At 44.4% G+C, this 14599-nt stretch overlaps 1 protein-coding gene across 1 annotated transcript in view; it reads left to right on the top strand.

Moving 5' to 3' along the window:
* LOC146810311 (cilia- and flagella-associated protein 337-like) overlaps positions 1–14599 on the top strand; it is a 1036625-nt gene that overhangs the window by 1005437 nt on the left and 16589 nt on the right. Inside the window, exon 21 of the mRNA XM_085614420.1 lies at positions 9942–10088. Within this exon, the coding sequence (XP_085470546.1) occupies positions 9942–10088 (147 nt within the window). The remainder of the gene's footprint in view (positions 1–9941; positions 10089–14599) is intronic.

The following is a 14599-nucleotide window of genomic DNA, read 5'->3' as shown; positions in this document are numbered from 1 at the left end:
CTCAGGCTCCCCCATAGCCCCTGTCACCGCAGGACCTCCGGGGGGACTCTGAGCCAGCCTTACCTTGTGTTGGCAGCACCTCTCCCAGTCTCTGGAGGCAGGCCTCAGCGTCTCCATAGTCGTGGCCTGGGCAGTCGATAGAGGCCGCAGTCACTCCTCCTCTCGGCTGAGATGTGTGTGGGAGGAGGCTCCCCCAGACCACAAGGCTCCGGCAGATGAGCAACGAAGGCAGGCAGTTCTTGGTCAGTGGGCCATGAAAGGCCAGCACCTTTGCAGGCAGGGTGACAGTGAGGGTTTTGATGGCACTCCCCTGGGAGATAGCAGTAGTACTGAGGGAAAGAGCAATGATGCAGCAGTGAGACAGGATAGCATGCTGTCTGGAAGCACGGCCTCCGTAGCATAGATACAGGCCATAGTTGAAGGGCTAGCGATGTGCCCCTCTGACAAACACCCCCTTCCATGCTGTCAAATCATCCCGCACCTGGGATGAAAGCATGCCCCAAGACACGCCAGAAACCCACAAGGGTTAGATGGGAATGTATTCCATTTACATGGAGAAACAGGGCTGCATCCACTGGAGCTTCAACCCCTTGTGACAATGTCGTTCGGCGGCTAGGCCATGTCCCTTGGATATGTGATATTTGACAGAAATTACAGCTTTGAGAGCTTGATATAGCACCTTGACTAAATTTGTATAAATGGTGTTTTTTTTTTTGGCTGGCTCAGTGCAAACACCAAACAACGTGGTGGAAAGACTTTTTGCTTTCCAACAGGATCAATGGTAAGGTTTTGGTGGCTTCCTTTGTCCGGGTCTAGTGCCATATGTGTGTGAGCAGTATTAACACTGCGGTATAACACCGTTCTGCCATTCGAATACTAAGTTACATGTATTACTGGCAAGAAAGTATGTAAGATTTTGTCAATTATGTTTTCACTACGGGACTGATTTGGAGTTTGGTGGACAGGATACTCCATTGCAAACATGACCGAGTACTCTGTCCACCAAACTCTCAGTCCTCCTGCTTCATTTAGGAATGGAGGGACTGTAAGCTGCACATTGGTGAAGCTCCCACTGGATGCACCGATGGAAAGCTTCCTCAGAAAGCCTCGCAGAGTAGGAGCCATCAGAGAAAGGCATTACACCGCCCGCCCCTTTTAGGGTGGATGAAGTAATGTCCTTTTTTTCTGTCTGTCACACCAGATAAAACCTGGCTTTCAAGGTTGGAAAACCCTAATAATGAACCACCACACCCTGGAAAAAAACTTTAGGCGTTAGTTTCTAACAAACAAACCAATTTTAAAAGTTTGGTGAACTGCCATCAAAACTGATAGTGGCCATCCCCCATAACTTTTGTACTATGAAGTGAAAAACATGATGGCAGTTCTATTCAAGGTAGACAGATGTGGTTCAGACAAATTTGGGGGGCAGTTTTCTGCCAGGGAGGTGGAGATGACGGATAGAGTACAGTCCATATGTCCCGTAGTCAGTGAACCACTACATCCTACCACAATATTGTTAAGTCCTCTGAATTGCTGGTAAATACGCCTCAAATATTATTTTGATAAAGTGTCTATGTCTGTGCTGAAGCCTGGAGAGTCACCCAAACTGTGTCTACCAGGTTCCCTCCCCTACCATGGCAGTAATTCGATTGCACACAAAAGGTGATGGGAGGAATGTTTGAAATTTGTTTAACCACTGGCAATCGCTCTTGGTAGCATTCCAACCCATTGTTCTTTTGCTCACCATGCCACCGTAGTTTGGACCCAGCCATATGCAAATCAGTCTTAGCCTGGCAGTTTAGGATGGACTGTTCCCATGGGGAGCAGGGTCAAGACTGATTTGCATATGGCTGGGTCCAAACTGGAATGGCATGGTTTGCAAAAAGGATTAATTTAGGCCCAGATGTCTGACTGGGGGTGAGTGTTTGACATTGTTCAGCATTCCATCCATCGATTGTTCTTTTCGCATTTGTCACCCCAAGTGGGACAAGTATGCCCAGACATGGGTCCCATGCTCGCCAAGCCACTGAATTCAAGCGATCCTGGTTGATGTGGAATGATACCCTGAAACCGTGTTTGCGGTCCAGGGAGGACCTGGTCTGGCAGTTCAGGCCGAACTGTTCCCATGGGGAGCAGGGTCAAGACTGATTTGCATATGGCTGGGTCCAAGCTGTAATGGTGTAGTATGCAAAAAAATGATGGCTTAGCCCCAGATCTCTAACTGGGGGTGAGTGTTTGACATTGTTCAGCATTCTGTCCATAAATTGAACTTTTTGCAGTAATTTGATTTCTCCTGCAAAGGTAGGAACTGACTCTCTGACTGGAGAACGCAGCTCCTCTAGAAGCAACTGGAATGCTGGCAGACGTCTGGCAGGAATGCAGGTCACTCACCCATAGTTATGTACTTATCTTAGAATGAGAGTGGATGGGAGTGAGCAGGTACACTACATAGTGTTATATCTGTGCCATGAGTGATTTCCAGATCTTACTGCATTCAAGAAAAAAAGAAACCCACTTCTTAGCCCTACGTGTTCCTGGAATATGATGGCTGAGCTCACACGCATCCCAGATCATTCTCCTCACCGCCAAAACCAACCTCCATGAAGGAATGAAAGCTGTCGCCCACTGGATGAAGAACAGCCGTCTAAAGCTGGACTCGGACAAAACGGAGGTCCTCATCCTCGGCTCCACCCCCTCAGCCTGGGACAACTCCTGGTGGCCAACCGCACTGGGAGCAGCACCAATACCCACCGACCAGGCACGCAACCTGGGGATTATCCTCGACTCAACACTCTCCATGGCCAAGCAAGTCAACGCCGTCTCATCTTCCTGCTTCAATACACTCCGCATGCTCCGCAAGATCTACAGGTGGCTCTCTACCGAGACAAGAAAAACAGTCACCCAGGCCCTTGTCAGCAGCAGGCTGGACTACGGAAACGCCCTCTACGCTGGAGCCTCGTCCAAACTCCTCTGAACGCCTCTGCACGCCTGATCCTCGACATCGCTCGCCACAGCCACATCACACCCCACCTGAAAGACCTGCACTGGCTTCCTGTCAACAAGAGAATCACCTTCAAGCTCCTCACCCACGCACACAAGGCACTCCACAACACCGGACCGGCATACCTCAACAGACGACCCACCTTCTACACCCCGAACCGCCAGCTCCGCTCCGCCGCCCTCTCCCTCGCCACCGTCCCCCGCATCCGAAGAGCGACCACCGGCGGCAGATCATTCTCCCACCTCGCCGCCAAGTCCTGGAACATGGCCTACATGATAATATGCAGTCATGTGCAGCACTTGATGCCTGCCTGTGCTTGGCAATGAGGTCTGTGGGTTCCATTTTGGGAGCCCACAGGCTGGAAAGGATAGTTGGGGTGAGGACTGTAAACTCAAACAGGAAATGTGAATTGCTGACATTTCTGAGAGCTGGAATGAGAGCTAAGAAGCCTTTGCGCACATCAAAGGTCTCTTTCATTCAGAAGGAATTACTGGTCATTGGGGCTTGGGCTAATTATCAGGAAAGATGGTGGTTCCAATAAGGTTAGTACTGTAGGACCAGTGAATCATAATGGAAGGGAGGAATTAGGGCTTTGAAACTTTGTATGACATATTTCAGTGTAAGCTGGTGTCTAGGTGTGATCCCTGTTTATTACCTCCGCCTGTGCTATGGGTCAATCAAAATTACAGATTCAACTGCTGTTACAGACTGTCCCTCTGACAAAGGCCTGGGCAGAGGAAAGAGTCAGCACCCACTACACAAATTTCAAAGTTACTGACACTAAATCACATCTGTGTCTAGATGTGGACTATAAAGGTCAGAGCATGAGACCCACAAACTTCATCGGTATGTGGAAAGAAGATTACCAAGACTTTGAGCTGCTGCAACCAGGACTGAGGAGCAAGCTCTGCTAGAAACCTGCCTGGATGAGGAGCCATCAACCAGGATGTCAAGACCACTTGTCCTGAGTCTGAACCAGCCTTCTGCCTCCCTGCCAAGAAAGCCTACCCTGTGAGGAGGAGGAAAAAGCCTGGAGGGAATGAGGCCAGGTTCTGCTTTGAGAGTATGGCCTGTCTGCCTGTATAGTTGTCATGTCCCCCATATGCCAAGTGGGGGCCACCACAAAGTTAGTGCTGTCTCCCTTGTGCTGCTGTAACCCAGTGACCCCTGTATGCCTGGAGGGGATACTGTGAAGAGTAGGTGTATTACTGCGGAATATTGTGCCAAGAGGATCCTTGCCAAAAGATCTACTTGGAAAAGCTTCCCCTTGAGACCACCACTCATAGTAGCACTTACTAAAAGCCAAGGAATCTGTGGAGGAAATATATGACACCACTGCTGGCCATCCAGAGACTGTTGCGGCCCTGACACATAATCTAGAAGAGATCCCAAGATGCTACGGCCCTCCAGTGTCGAGAGGCCGGAGCATGAGAAGATGAAACACTCTGAACTTGCCAACAGCCATCGGTAAGGTAAGACTATTTCTATGCCAATAGGCCTCCCTGGCACTTGCACAAAGTGAGTGCTTGGTGCTGCTTAATCAACTCTTAAGGCCAGAACGAGACTTTCTTGCCAGTTGACTAGTGTGGGCCACACTTGAAAAGTTGCCTCCATTATCGAATGAGAAATAGCCCACTTCATTAGAAAGAAAGAGGGACTCTGGAATACTGCCCAAGATGACACTAGTACACTGACCTTAAGAGACTGTGGGTAATATCTAGTGTGCTGTGTATATACTTTGGGGCAGATTTATGTTGCACTTGTGCCACTTTTGCGCCGCCGTTGCGTCACTTTTGTGACGCAGCAGCGGCGCAAATCCTGCGCCATGGTGCGGGGTATTTACAACGTGACGCATCTGGGAGATGCGTCACGTTGTAAAGCCCTGCGCCACATGTAGGCGTTCCAGGGCAGGTGGGGGCGTTCCGGCGCAGGTACGCCTCCTAAAATCTACAAGATTTCACTCAGTCACTTTTAGGCCCATGCTGCGTCAAAACCCTGCGCCTGCTTGAAGCAGGCGTAAGGATTGACGCAGCATTGTACAGATAGGGCCCCCCAGAACATTGCTGGAGCTGCGTCGCGCTTGCAACGCAACTCCAGCAATGCGCCACTTTTACGGCACAGATGCGTCACGCATCTGTGCCGTTTTTGCCCCATGGTGCGCCGCATTATAAATGCGGCGCATCCATGGTGGCGCAGCTGTGGCGCATAATAACTGGCGCATCCCTGCTGATATGCAGGGATGCGCCAGTTAACATAAATCTGCCCCTTTGTGTTTTTATACTAAATTATTAAATTCTACTTTTATCACAAAAGCAAGTATTTGATGGGAAAATCAGTTTTTTAAGGTTACTGTTCATACTTTGAGTCTTGTTCCTGTGTATCAACTACCCCTGAGAAGCCTTGGAATGCTCGACAGGAGACTCAAGTGATGCATGGGTAGTTCTTGGCCCAGCTGGTCAGGACCCACATTAGATTAGGCCCGGTGACAGCAGGAATTAAAGACCACAACATCAATGGTTGGGCTTATCAACCCCTGCCTGACCTGTAGCCCTCTGGAAGGAGTTCTAAAACATCCTATCTCTCTCAAATGAAAGAGCACCACACCAAGGATATAAGCTGTTTGTGGGAAGGGTGATAATGTGACCATGCATTATGGGATAAAGTACCCACTGCTATACATTACAAGGATATTGCAAGTCACCTGAAGTTCCAGGACCTTATATCGGAACACATCTTTTGACCTCATACTTCTATAAGGTCCTGGAATTCCTCGCTTACCTGCAATATCCTTATAATTTGTGGCAAAGGGTACATTATCCCATATACCTTCAAGTTATTTGGTTGAAAATATGTAGTACTGTTTCTTTCTGCAATCACAAATATTGGCTGATAGTTTGGTTTGCACTGGTGGTAGTCACTACCTGGATTCTTTCTTGATTATTTCCATTATCCACATTGCCTGTTTGCTTAGGGCCCGATTCACAGAACAAACTTAAGACAAAATCCTAAACTTAGTACCATTTTGGTATTCACAGAATGCACTTACTACTTCTGGTATTCACAGAATGAACTTACTACTTTTGCGATTCACAGAATAAACTTACTACTTTTGCTATTCACAGAATGGATTTAAGACTACTAACTTTACGTCCGCACTCAGGCCGGAAATTCCGGCCCTGAGGCGAGGCTTCCGGGCCGGAGGCGGAGCTTCCGCCCGGAGGTGGGGATTCCGGCCAGTGGCGGAGATTTAAAATCTCCACCTCTGGGCCGGAAACTCCGCCTCTGGCCCGGAAGCCCCGCCTCCGGCCCAGAAGCCCCGCCTCCGGCCCGGAAGCTCCGCCTCCAGGCCAGAAGCTCCGCCTCCGGGCCGGAATTTCCGGCCCGAGTGCAGACGTAAAGTTAGTAGTCTTAAATCCATTCTGTGAATAGCAAAAGTAGTAAGTTTATTCTGTGAATCGCAAAAGTAGTAAGTTCATTCTGTGAATACCAGAAGTAGTAAGTGCATTCTGTGAATACCAAAATGGTACTAAGTTTAGGATTTTGTCTTAAGTTTGTTCTGTGAATCGGGCCCTTAGTGTTTATCCACAGCCAGCAATGTTCTTATTGGTGTTAATGTATCATTTCACTTGCTCTTGCAGTGTTTGATATACCTTCTCCTTGACACCCCTCCTCCACCGCCCTATCCCTTAACTATCCTTTCCTTCCTTTCTTTCTTTTAGATATAAATCGTCTACTTGCATTGCACATACAAACTCGATTTTGTTAGCTGAATGTCAGAATAGGTGATTTACTTAGGTTGAGTCCTTATTTTACTGGAGGCACTCAAGCTGTACTTATGATAATGGTACTGGTACAATAACAAAAATAATAATAAAGAAGCATTTTTTGAATGGCCCTCTGGCTACATAATATTATGCGGAAATCATTCCAAATTCAGTCCTTCACGTTATCCATATATCTCTTTGATATATACTTAATGTGGAATGTGAAATGAGGTGAATTTTGCACATACAGGGTTCCTGTTGCTTTCCAATAACTTGCATGAAAAAGGCAATGCAGCACCAGCAGTTTCTGCAAGGCTCTTGGTGCTGCACCCCTCTGAAATTCCTACACGTTTTCCTAAAAAAATATTAAATAGATTGATTTCTTTAAAGATATGATCGTATGTCTAAACAAATCAATGTATTTAAGTCTGGGCTGTCTTTCCTAGGCTGCCTGCCTCGCCCACGCCTTGAAGCAGGAGACAGAAGCCAGGCAGTAAATCAACTTTCTGTAATGTGATGCACGATGCAGGGCTTACCTTTCTAAAGCCCTTAATTGCCATAAGGTGGTATCCATGGTCGGGCGTTGGAGTCTGATGTCAGTCATTCACTGGCATAGATCCCACCCTTTGCCATTCGTCACACAGCAGGGCTGGATGCAAGCACTTGTGATTTGGTGCCTTGTCCTCGATAATGGTAAGAGTTATAATGCTAACCTTTTGTGTATGTTATGTAAATTGTGCTGAGACCCCGGGTCATGCTCTACTTTGCCCACTGTGACATCGCAGACCCTGACTGCAGGTTGCGGGCCCCTGTAGAAGTGGAGCTCCTGTATTTGTTCCCCCCCAAAAGTGATCAGCAAGATGAGCAGAGTTTTTGTTTTCTTGAGAAGTTGATCCAAATATCTGAATCAATTCAAACGGAGACATATGTGCTTACAATAAAGAAAGTTACATACTGTATGGCATTAACAATGGCCCTATTTTCATGACCTTAATATTCATGCCAAAAATATTGATTGGTTTATGAACAATCATTGTTAAAAATGTTAAGGTAATGCATGTCAGCATTCCTCTTTTTATTTCAAGTTTTACCTAATCTTGCATTCCCCACAAGTGTTAGCTATTTCATCATGTTGTGTTTCTGTATTATTTTTGTGCATCTTATTACTCTTGTATAGTGCATACTTTGATGTGCCAGGTAGTGCTTTGATTGAGAGCTCTGGTGCTGACGCTGAAAGTAAAACAATGTTCCTATCAGTGGGTTTGCCTCACTGCAGAGCACACAGAACAACGGTCATGTATTCCAATTGCAATTGAACTACTAAGTAAATATGTGTGAAGGAGGTACACTAATGTCAAAATATTTACAAGGTCAAATTAAAAGAAAAGAAAATGCTTAAATGTGAGCGAGTGCAGTGTATGTTAGGGGGTGTTGAAGTGAGGGAGATGCGAGGAAATGCATTTGGGGGACAGTGAAAAGAGGGTGCTGAAGAAGAAAGAGATGAGGTTGTGGATGTGAACCTCCTGTAGAGGAAAAGGGCATACAAATTAACATAAAGCACACACAACTGGCCTATACTCCTTCCACAGGCCTAAAAAATATTTAATTCACAGTCTCACATTTTCCAAAGTGAAACAGTTCCAATGTTAGTTATCTATAACAAATCATTGTTGTTACTCATTTATCTTAAACAGCTAACAGCCATTGGCAAAGTCAATTGTACTTGCAGGTTTTAGGTGTATGTCAGTCTTTGTGTCATATAGCTAAATGCAATAACATCTCAGAGAGAAACCAGAATACCGGTAGGGTGCCACACTATGGGAATCACCAGAATATATTTGACATGTTCTCTTTTAGAGAGAACCCAGTTTTTTTATCCCCACTTAAAGACCTGTCTGCACTTATTCCTATACGACTGATTGCAGCCAGCAGCGTTGGGTGCTTCCCAAAGCCTGGTTAGATCATTTTCTTCCAAAGTCGATGCCACTTGCTGTACAAGATACTGAGCAAGCACTCACTTCAAAAGGCCTGAAGTTGTCACGCTGTAAAATGTACACATTACAGTAACTGTTGAACATATTGATGCAGTAAGATAAGGAACAGTTTTTAATATGTTTAATATTTCAAGGATATGTGTTCCCACTGCTTTATAAACCATGCCTTTTTACCAAATTCATTTTTTTATAAAAATGCACCATTTGCCAATCTTTAATCTCTCTATTCTCTCTAATATACTTCTATTGGGTGTTGGGTCCAATCCATTCCAATCCTTGGCTTTTTGTGGCTAGTTCCTTTCAGTCTTTAGCGTTAAACATTGTCAATCACATCCTGGTTCAGAACAGAGGAGAATTTACCTCTCACCTTATGCTGGCAATTGTTAGGTTGTGTCTTTTCACTTCCAATAGAGTCCTGACTTTGAAGGCCATGAAGGTTTATTTTACAACTAAAGGCCTTTCTGTGGCTCCTGATGCTCGTTCCTTCCCCTTAAACTTTCCCATCATATGCTTGTTCCTCCCTTTTGTTTTCCCTCTTTCCACTGTCTGCACCTCCTTCCTCGCCCTGCTTCTAATTTTGCCCTCATCATTCCACCGCACCTCTTTTGCTTTTCCCTCTTTCTGTTGCCGGTCCTCTTCATTCCAGTCGAACACCCGTCTCATTAGTACCTCCAGGACTTGCCTAGAAATGAAAAGCTGTCCATATTGATTTATGTGTCAAATGGCAAGGAGCTTTCACTATAGTCTGCCCTTTCTTTTTCTGTCATAGATGCTAAAGAATAGCTATAATGAATGATGCCTTGCCATCTGACCTTTAGTTGACATAGAAACAAAACAGGACTGTATTAAAGGTAAGGGAGCCTCCAATAAAAATAGACTTTTGAGTCTTAATTAAGCGGCTACATTTAATGTGCTTACCCCGCATGAGTCAAGCCGTGGCCTGTTGGCCTTGCCAATGCGCGTTTTGAGATTACCATTTCAACTCCCCCCCGTCTATCTGCGCTGTGCAAGACTTTCACAGACCGGTTTTTTATTAATTTATGTTGAGGTACAATTTGTTGATTAAGAAGAGGACTGAAAAATTACACTTTTTCCTTGAATCCAGTAGATCAGTTTTTCCATTGCTCTTAAAGATTTGCTTACCCGATTATCAATACTCGTTTATGGATGTGTCTCTTTCAGGATGTATTAGGCCACCACCTGGCGGAGGACCTGGCGAAGAGAAGGCTGGGACGGAAGGAACGACGCGGTCTGTTTGGTGATGTGAAAGTGGAAAAAATCTGCAGATTTGGAAAACTTTGCTCCCCCTTCCAAGCTCTGGCTACTCCAGTAAGTGCCCTGGTGTATGACTTTTTAACAAACGAAAAAAACGAATAATATTGTTAGATACATAGCAATTACTCCTGGGGTTTTGCAATATCATAGCATCATAAAAAATGGTGCTACGGTTACCAAATTGATGGCCTAGAAATTATGAGTGGCTTAGTTGGTGCTTTAGTGATCCCAGCCTGTTAACTGCAGTTTCACTGATATCAGGGGCAAGTGCATCACTCGCTGAGCTATCTTGCAACCGGTACAGAAACCCCAAATGTCCTACACAAAGTATGAGTAAAAAATCCAGTCCTGAGTTTTTTGATGTTCATATTTTTCCATTTACTGCTGTGAATGTCAGAGGATGGGTTGCAGAATGAAAGTATCTGTGCATTTTGGTGCCTATTACTTTTTGTTTTTTTTAACTATGATAAATCCAAGACTGCAGGTAAGAGAACATGGGCATCTCACCAGTTCCCTGTAAGTGACTCCCTGAAGACCTGTCCAGCACAGTATCTAATTCAAAGGATTTAGCCAACTAAAGAAGGCAGTACTTCAAGATCCGTAAAGTGGCTGCTAGCCTAACCAATGGCAGGGACACACGCTTGAACACAAATACACACGGTGACAGCCTTTGGCACTAGCAACATGACCCCCTATCTTCAATATTGATTTAGCAAAGTCACAAGGAGATTGCCACTTTGTATCCCCCCTCTATGAGTCATACAGTGTGTGTAATAACGACAAGATGTTCTTGAAGTGTTATTACCCAATATGAAAAGGGCATATTTGACAGAAAAATTTGTATTATGAGAAAGTGATATGCTGATGTTTGAAAATAAAATCATTGTTTTTTTTAAACTAATGTGGAGGCAGTTTATACATATAGTGATAGTTTTTCCTGGCATCGCTGTTGGCATCCCAATTTTCTTTGTTTTGCGGTGGTCAGTGTTTTATCACAATATCACGTTTTAAGTATCATCTTGCCAAAATATTCTATCTAGACTATTGACAACCACACTATTACGAAGGTAAGTGTATATAGGTATAGTTTAACTCTGCCTTTATTTATCTTGAATCTATATCTTATTTATTTATCTAAAATGTTATATAAAATTTTGTGAGGAATGGCGTCAATGTTATTGGCAAATACAAAAATGCTCTTCTTTGGAAACTACATCCTAACTACTGCTATCTACTGGTGACCACCAGTAGGCAATATATATATATATATTCACTGAAAAAACCATAGGTTTCAGGGGTGTTATAGTTAGCTGGACTTTTCACTTGTACAAAACCATTGAAATTCCCCCGTTATAGTTAGTTCAGCTAACTATAACTCGCGCGCCCGCAATGCACTGCTGATGACGTCACATATTACATCACTCATGACATGGTCAGTGACATCACTCATGACTTCACTGATGACATCTCAAATGACATCACTGATGACATCACTGATGACATCATCCAGTGAATGTGTGTTTTTCTGAAAATTAAATATGTTTTATATATGTATATCTCAAGGTCGATGGAAGAATAAATGGGTATATAAGTGTCTAAATGGATGATTTGTTTTTGAAAAATTGATTGTGTAACTGACTGATTAAGTGTATCATAGTGAATACATGGCTTAGTGAGTAATGTTTAAATATGTAAATATCTGTATCAGTCTCTCACTTTGTGTATAAGTGGCTGCATGGGTTGGTGAGTAGCTACATGGGTGTCTATATAGGTTATTAGTTGGTTTTTTGAGTATCAGTCTGAGTGTCTGCATGGTTCGGTGGGGGGTATTACGTAGTGCATAGGTGCATGAATGAGTGACTCACTGTTTGTATGGGTTGAACACAGCATGTGTGCAGGACTGTATGGGTGGATGAGTGTGTGTATGGGTGTGTTAGTGAGTGAATGACTGTCTCAATAGTGTCTTTATGAGTAACTACATATGTTTTAAACTAGTATATGTGACTATTGGTGTATATATGTGAGTATATGTGAGAGTGAGAGATTGAAAGAGTTCCTGTATGAATAAGTATGTGTTTCTATAAGTGATTGTTTAAAAGACTAAGTATGTGTAAGTTTCCGTAGAAGTAAGTATGGTGGTGTGTGTATAACTGTATATGCAAGTAAATGTATGTTTGATTCTTTATTAGCATGAGTGACTATGTGTGTGAGTAACTCTATGGATGAGTGGCATTGTGTAACAGGATGTATAGGTGTATGAGTACATATGATGAGTGAGTACATGTATGAGTGACTGTATAGGACTGTTGGTGAATGAGTGGATGTGTATGTGGATCTTAGAATTACTGAAGAGGTTGTTGTAACTGGTATTGGTATGTCCATTGTTTTGAAAATTTTAGTCTCTATTTTTGAATGTGTGTATCAAAGGTTATATTAGGGTGAGAGGAGGTCTGCCACTCTATCACAAGGATGATGTCATCAGTGATGTCATCAGTGATGTCATTTGAGATGTCATCAGTGATGTCATGAGTGATGTCACTGACCATGTCATGAGTGATGTAATATGTGACGTCATCAGCAGTGCATTGCGGGCGCGCGAGTTATAGTTAGCTGAACTAACTATAACGGGGGAATTTCAATGGTTTTGTACAAGTGAAAAGTCCAGCTAACTATAACACCCCTGAAACCTATGGTTTTTTCAGTGAATTTCTGAGGTTTTTTAAATGCTAATTCCTAACTATAACGTGCCTGAAACCTATGGTTTTTTCTGTGAATTTCAAAGGTTTTTTAAATGCTAATTTCTAACTATGCCTACAGAGATAGGACATGTGAAGAAAGAAGAAAAAATGCACAGAAAGAAACAAAAGAAGTGCAGAAAGAAGCAACAGAAGTCCTCAAATACGAAGATAAGTGCAGTAAGAAGGATAATGTGCAGAAAGAACAAAAAGAAGAGCAGAAAGAAGCCTTGTTGCAAAATCATCCTGTACCCTCAACTTTTTCAGACGGATACTGGTGGTAACTGAGTCTGACTAACCAGTCCTAGAGCCAGTGCTATGTTAAAAGACACTTAGAATACAGTGAAAACACCTACATACACTAGGGAACATTATGCGTTGGGGTCCCCCTGTGATTAGCATGACCTCCTCTGTAAGCCCCTAGTATATAATAGGGCATGGGGATTAAAACTACCTCTTAAAACAGGCCACAGGGCGTTTTTGCACACGTTAACTCAGGCCCCGTCCCCTCCATTCACCACTGTGTAAACACGCCCTGTGTCCATTTTTAGTTGGGAGATTAAGTTCATTTGAATCCTGAGGGTCCCTAGGGTCCAACTAGCCCACTAGGTACCTCCAGTAAGTGCCACAGAGCTGCGTTGCAGAGAGGTGTAAAAAGTGGCACGGCCTGGACCACCTCTCTGCAATGCAGCTCAGTGGCGCTTACTGGAAGCACTTGGTGGGCTAGTTAGCCCCCAGGGGCCCTCAGTATTGAAGGGAAATTATATCCCCAATTTAAAACGTGCCATAGTGCGTGTTTGCACACGTCACCTCAGGCCCCGTCCCCTCCCTTCACCACTGTGTAAACGCGCCCTGTGGCTGTTCTAAGTTGAGAGATTAAGTCCCCTTGAATCCTAAGGGTCCCTAGGGTCAAACTAGACCACTAGGTACCTCCAGTAAGCGCCACAGAGCTGCGTTGCAGAGAGGTGTAAAAAGGGGCTTGGCCTCAGAACACCTGGCTGCAGCGCAGCTCCCTGGCGCATACTGGAGATGCCTGTTGGGGGCGCGTTTGCAGAGTGCTGCACGGAGGGGGCATGGCCTCCGGCACGATGCCAGTCTTTTATTTATTTTAGTTTTTTAAGAAGGGGGGCTGTTTGGTTCCCCTTCTTATTCTAATTTATTGGCCCTGATGACCCCATCCCCCAGGGCCAGTCTCCTAATTATATTTTTTTGACCCCAATCCCCAGGGCCGGCCACTGTTTTTTAATATTTTAAAAAAATATATATTCATAGACACACCTAGGACATGCTGGACAAACCGTACGTACCTATCACCATGACGATTTGCGTGATATTCATTAAAAGGCGACTATGCATGCAATGAATCCACGTGGAATGTATTTACACCACTAGTGAAGCTCTGACATGTCTGATGCCCTACCGTGCCTAATCCTGGTAGACACCCTTGTCGTTTATTTATACAAACATGGGTAGCTATTGACGGGCACATTTAATACACATGCACACCAAGCCATTCAAAGGGGATTCGACAACAATTCGACCAAAACTATGCAAGAAACCCCCCTCACGGTTAATAAAACACACATCCACTGCCGGATGTGTAATACTTTTTATTTTACTCTCTGGAAAGGGGACGAACATCACTTGAGAGTCACAGCGTGCTCCTGACAGAGCCCAATGCTGTGTTACACCCACCATTGCCTGCCGAGTGCCACACACCTCTGTGTTGTATTCCACTAGCTAGTGCATATGCTATGACACTCTCTAGCCCATGTGCACTGTAACACCACCCCGTGAATATGTCATGCCACACTTGTCTTCGCACGGGTT

The sequence above is a fragment of the Triturus cristatus genome, chromosome 7, assembly GCF_964204655.1.
Source record: "Triturus cristatus chromosome 7, aTriCri1.1, whole genome shotgun sequence".
In the NCBI taxonomy this organism is placed as follows: Eukaryota; Metazoa; Chordata; class Amphibia; order Caudata; family Salamandridae; genus Triturus; species Triturus cristatus.
Note: the sequence above shows the minus strand (reverse complement) of the source record. Positions and strands in the feature narration are given on the sequence as shown.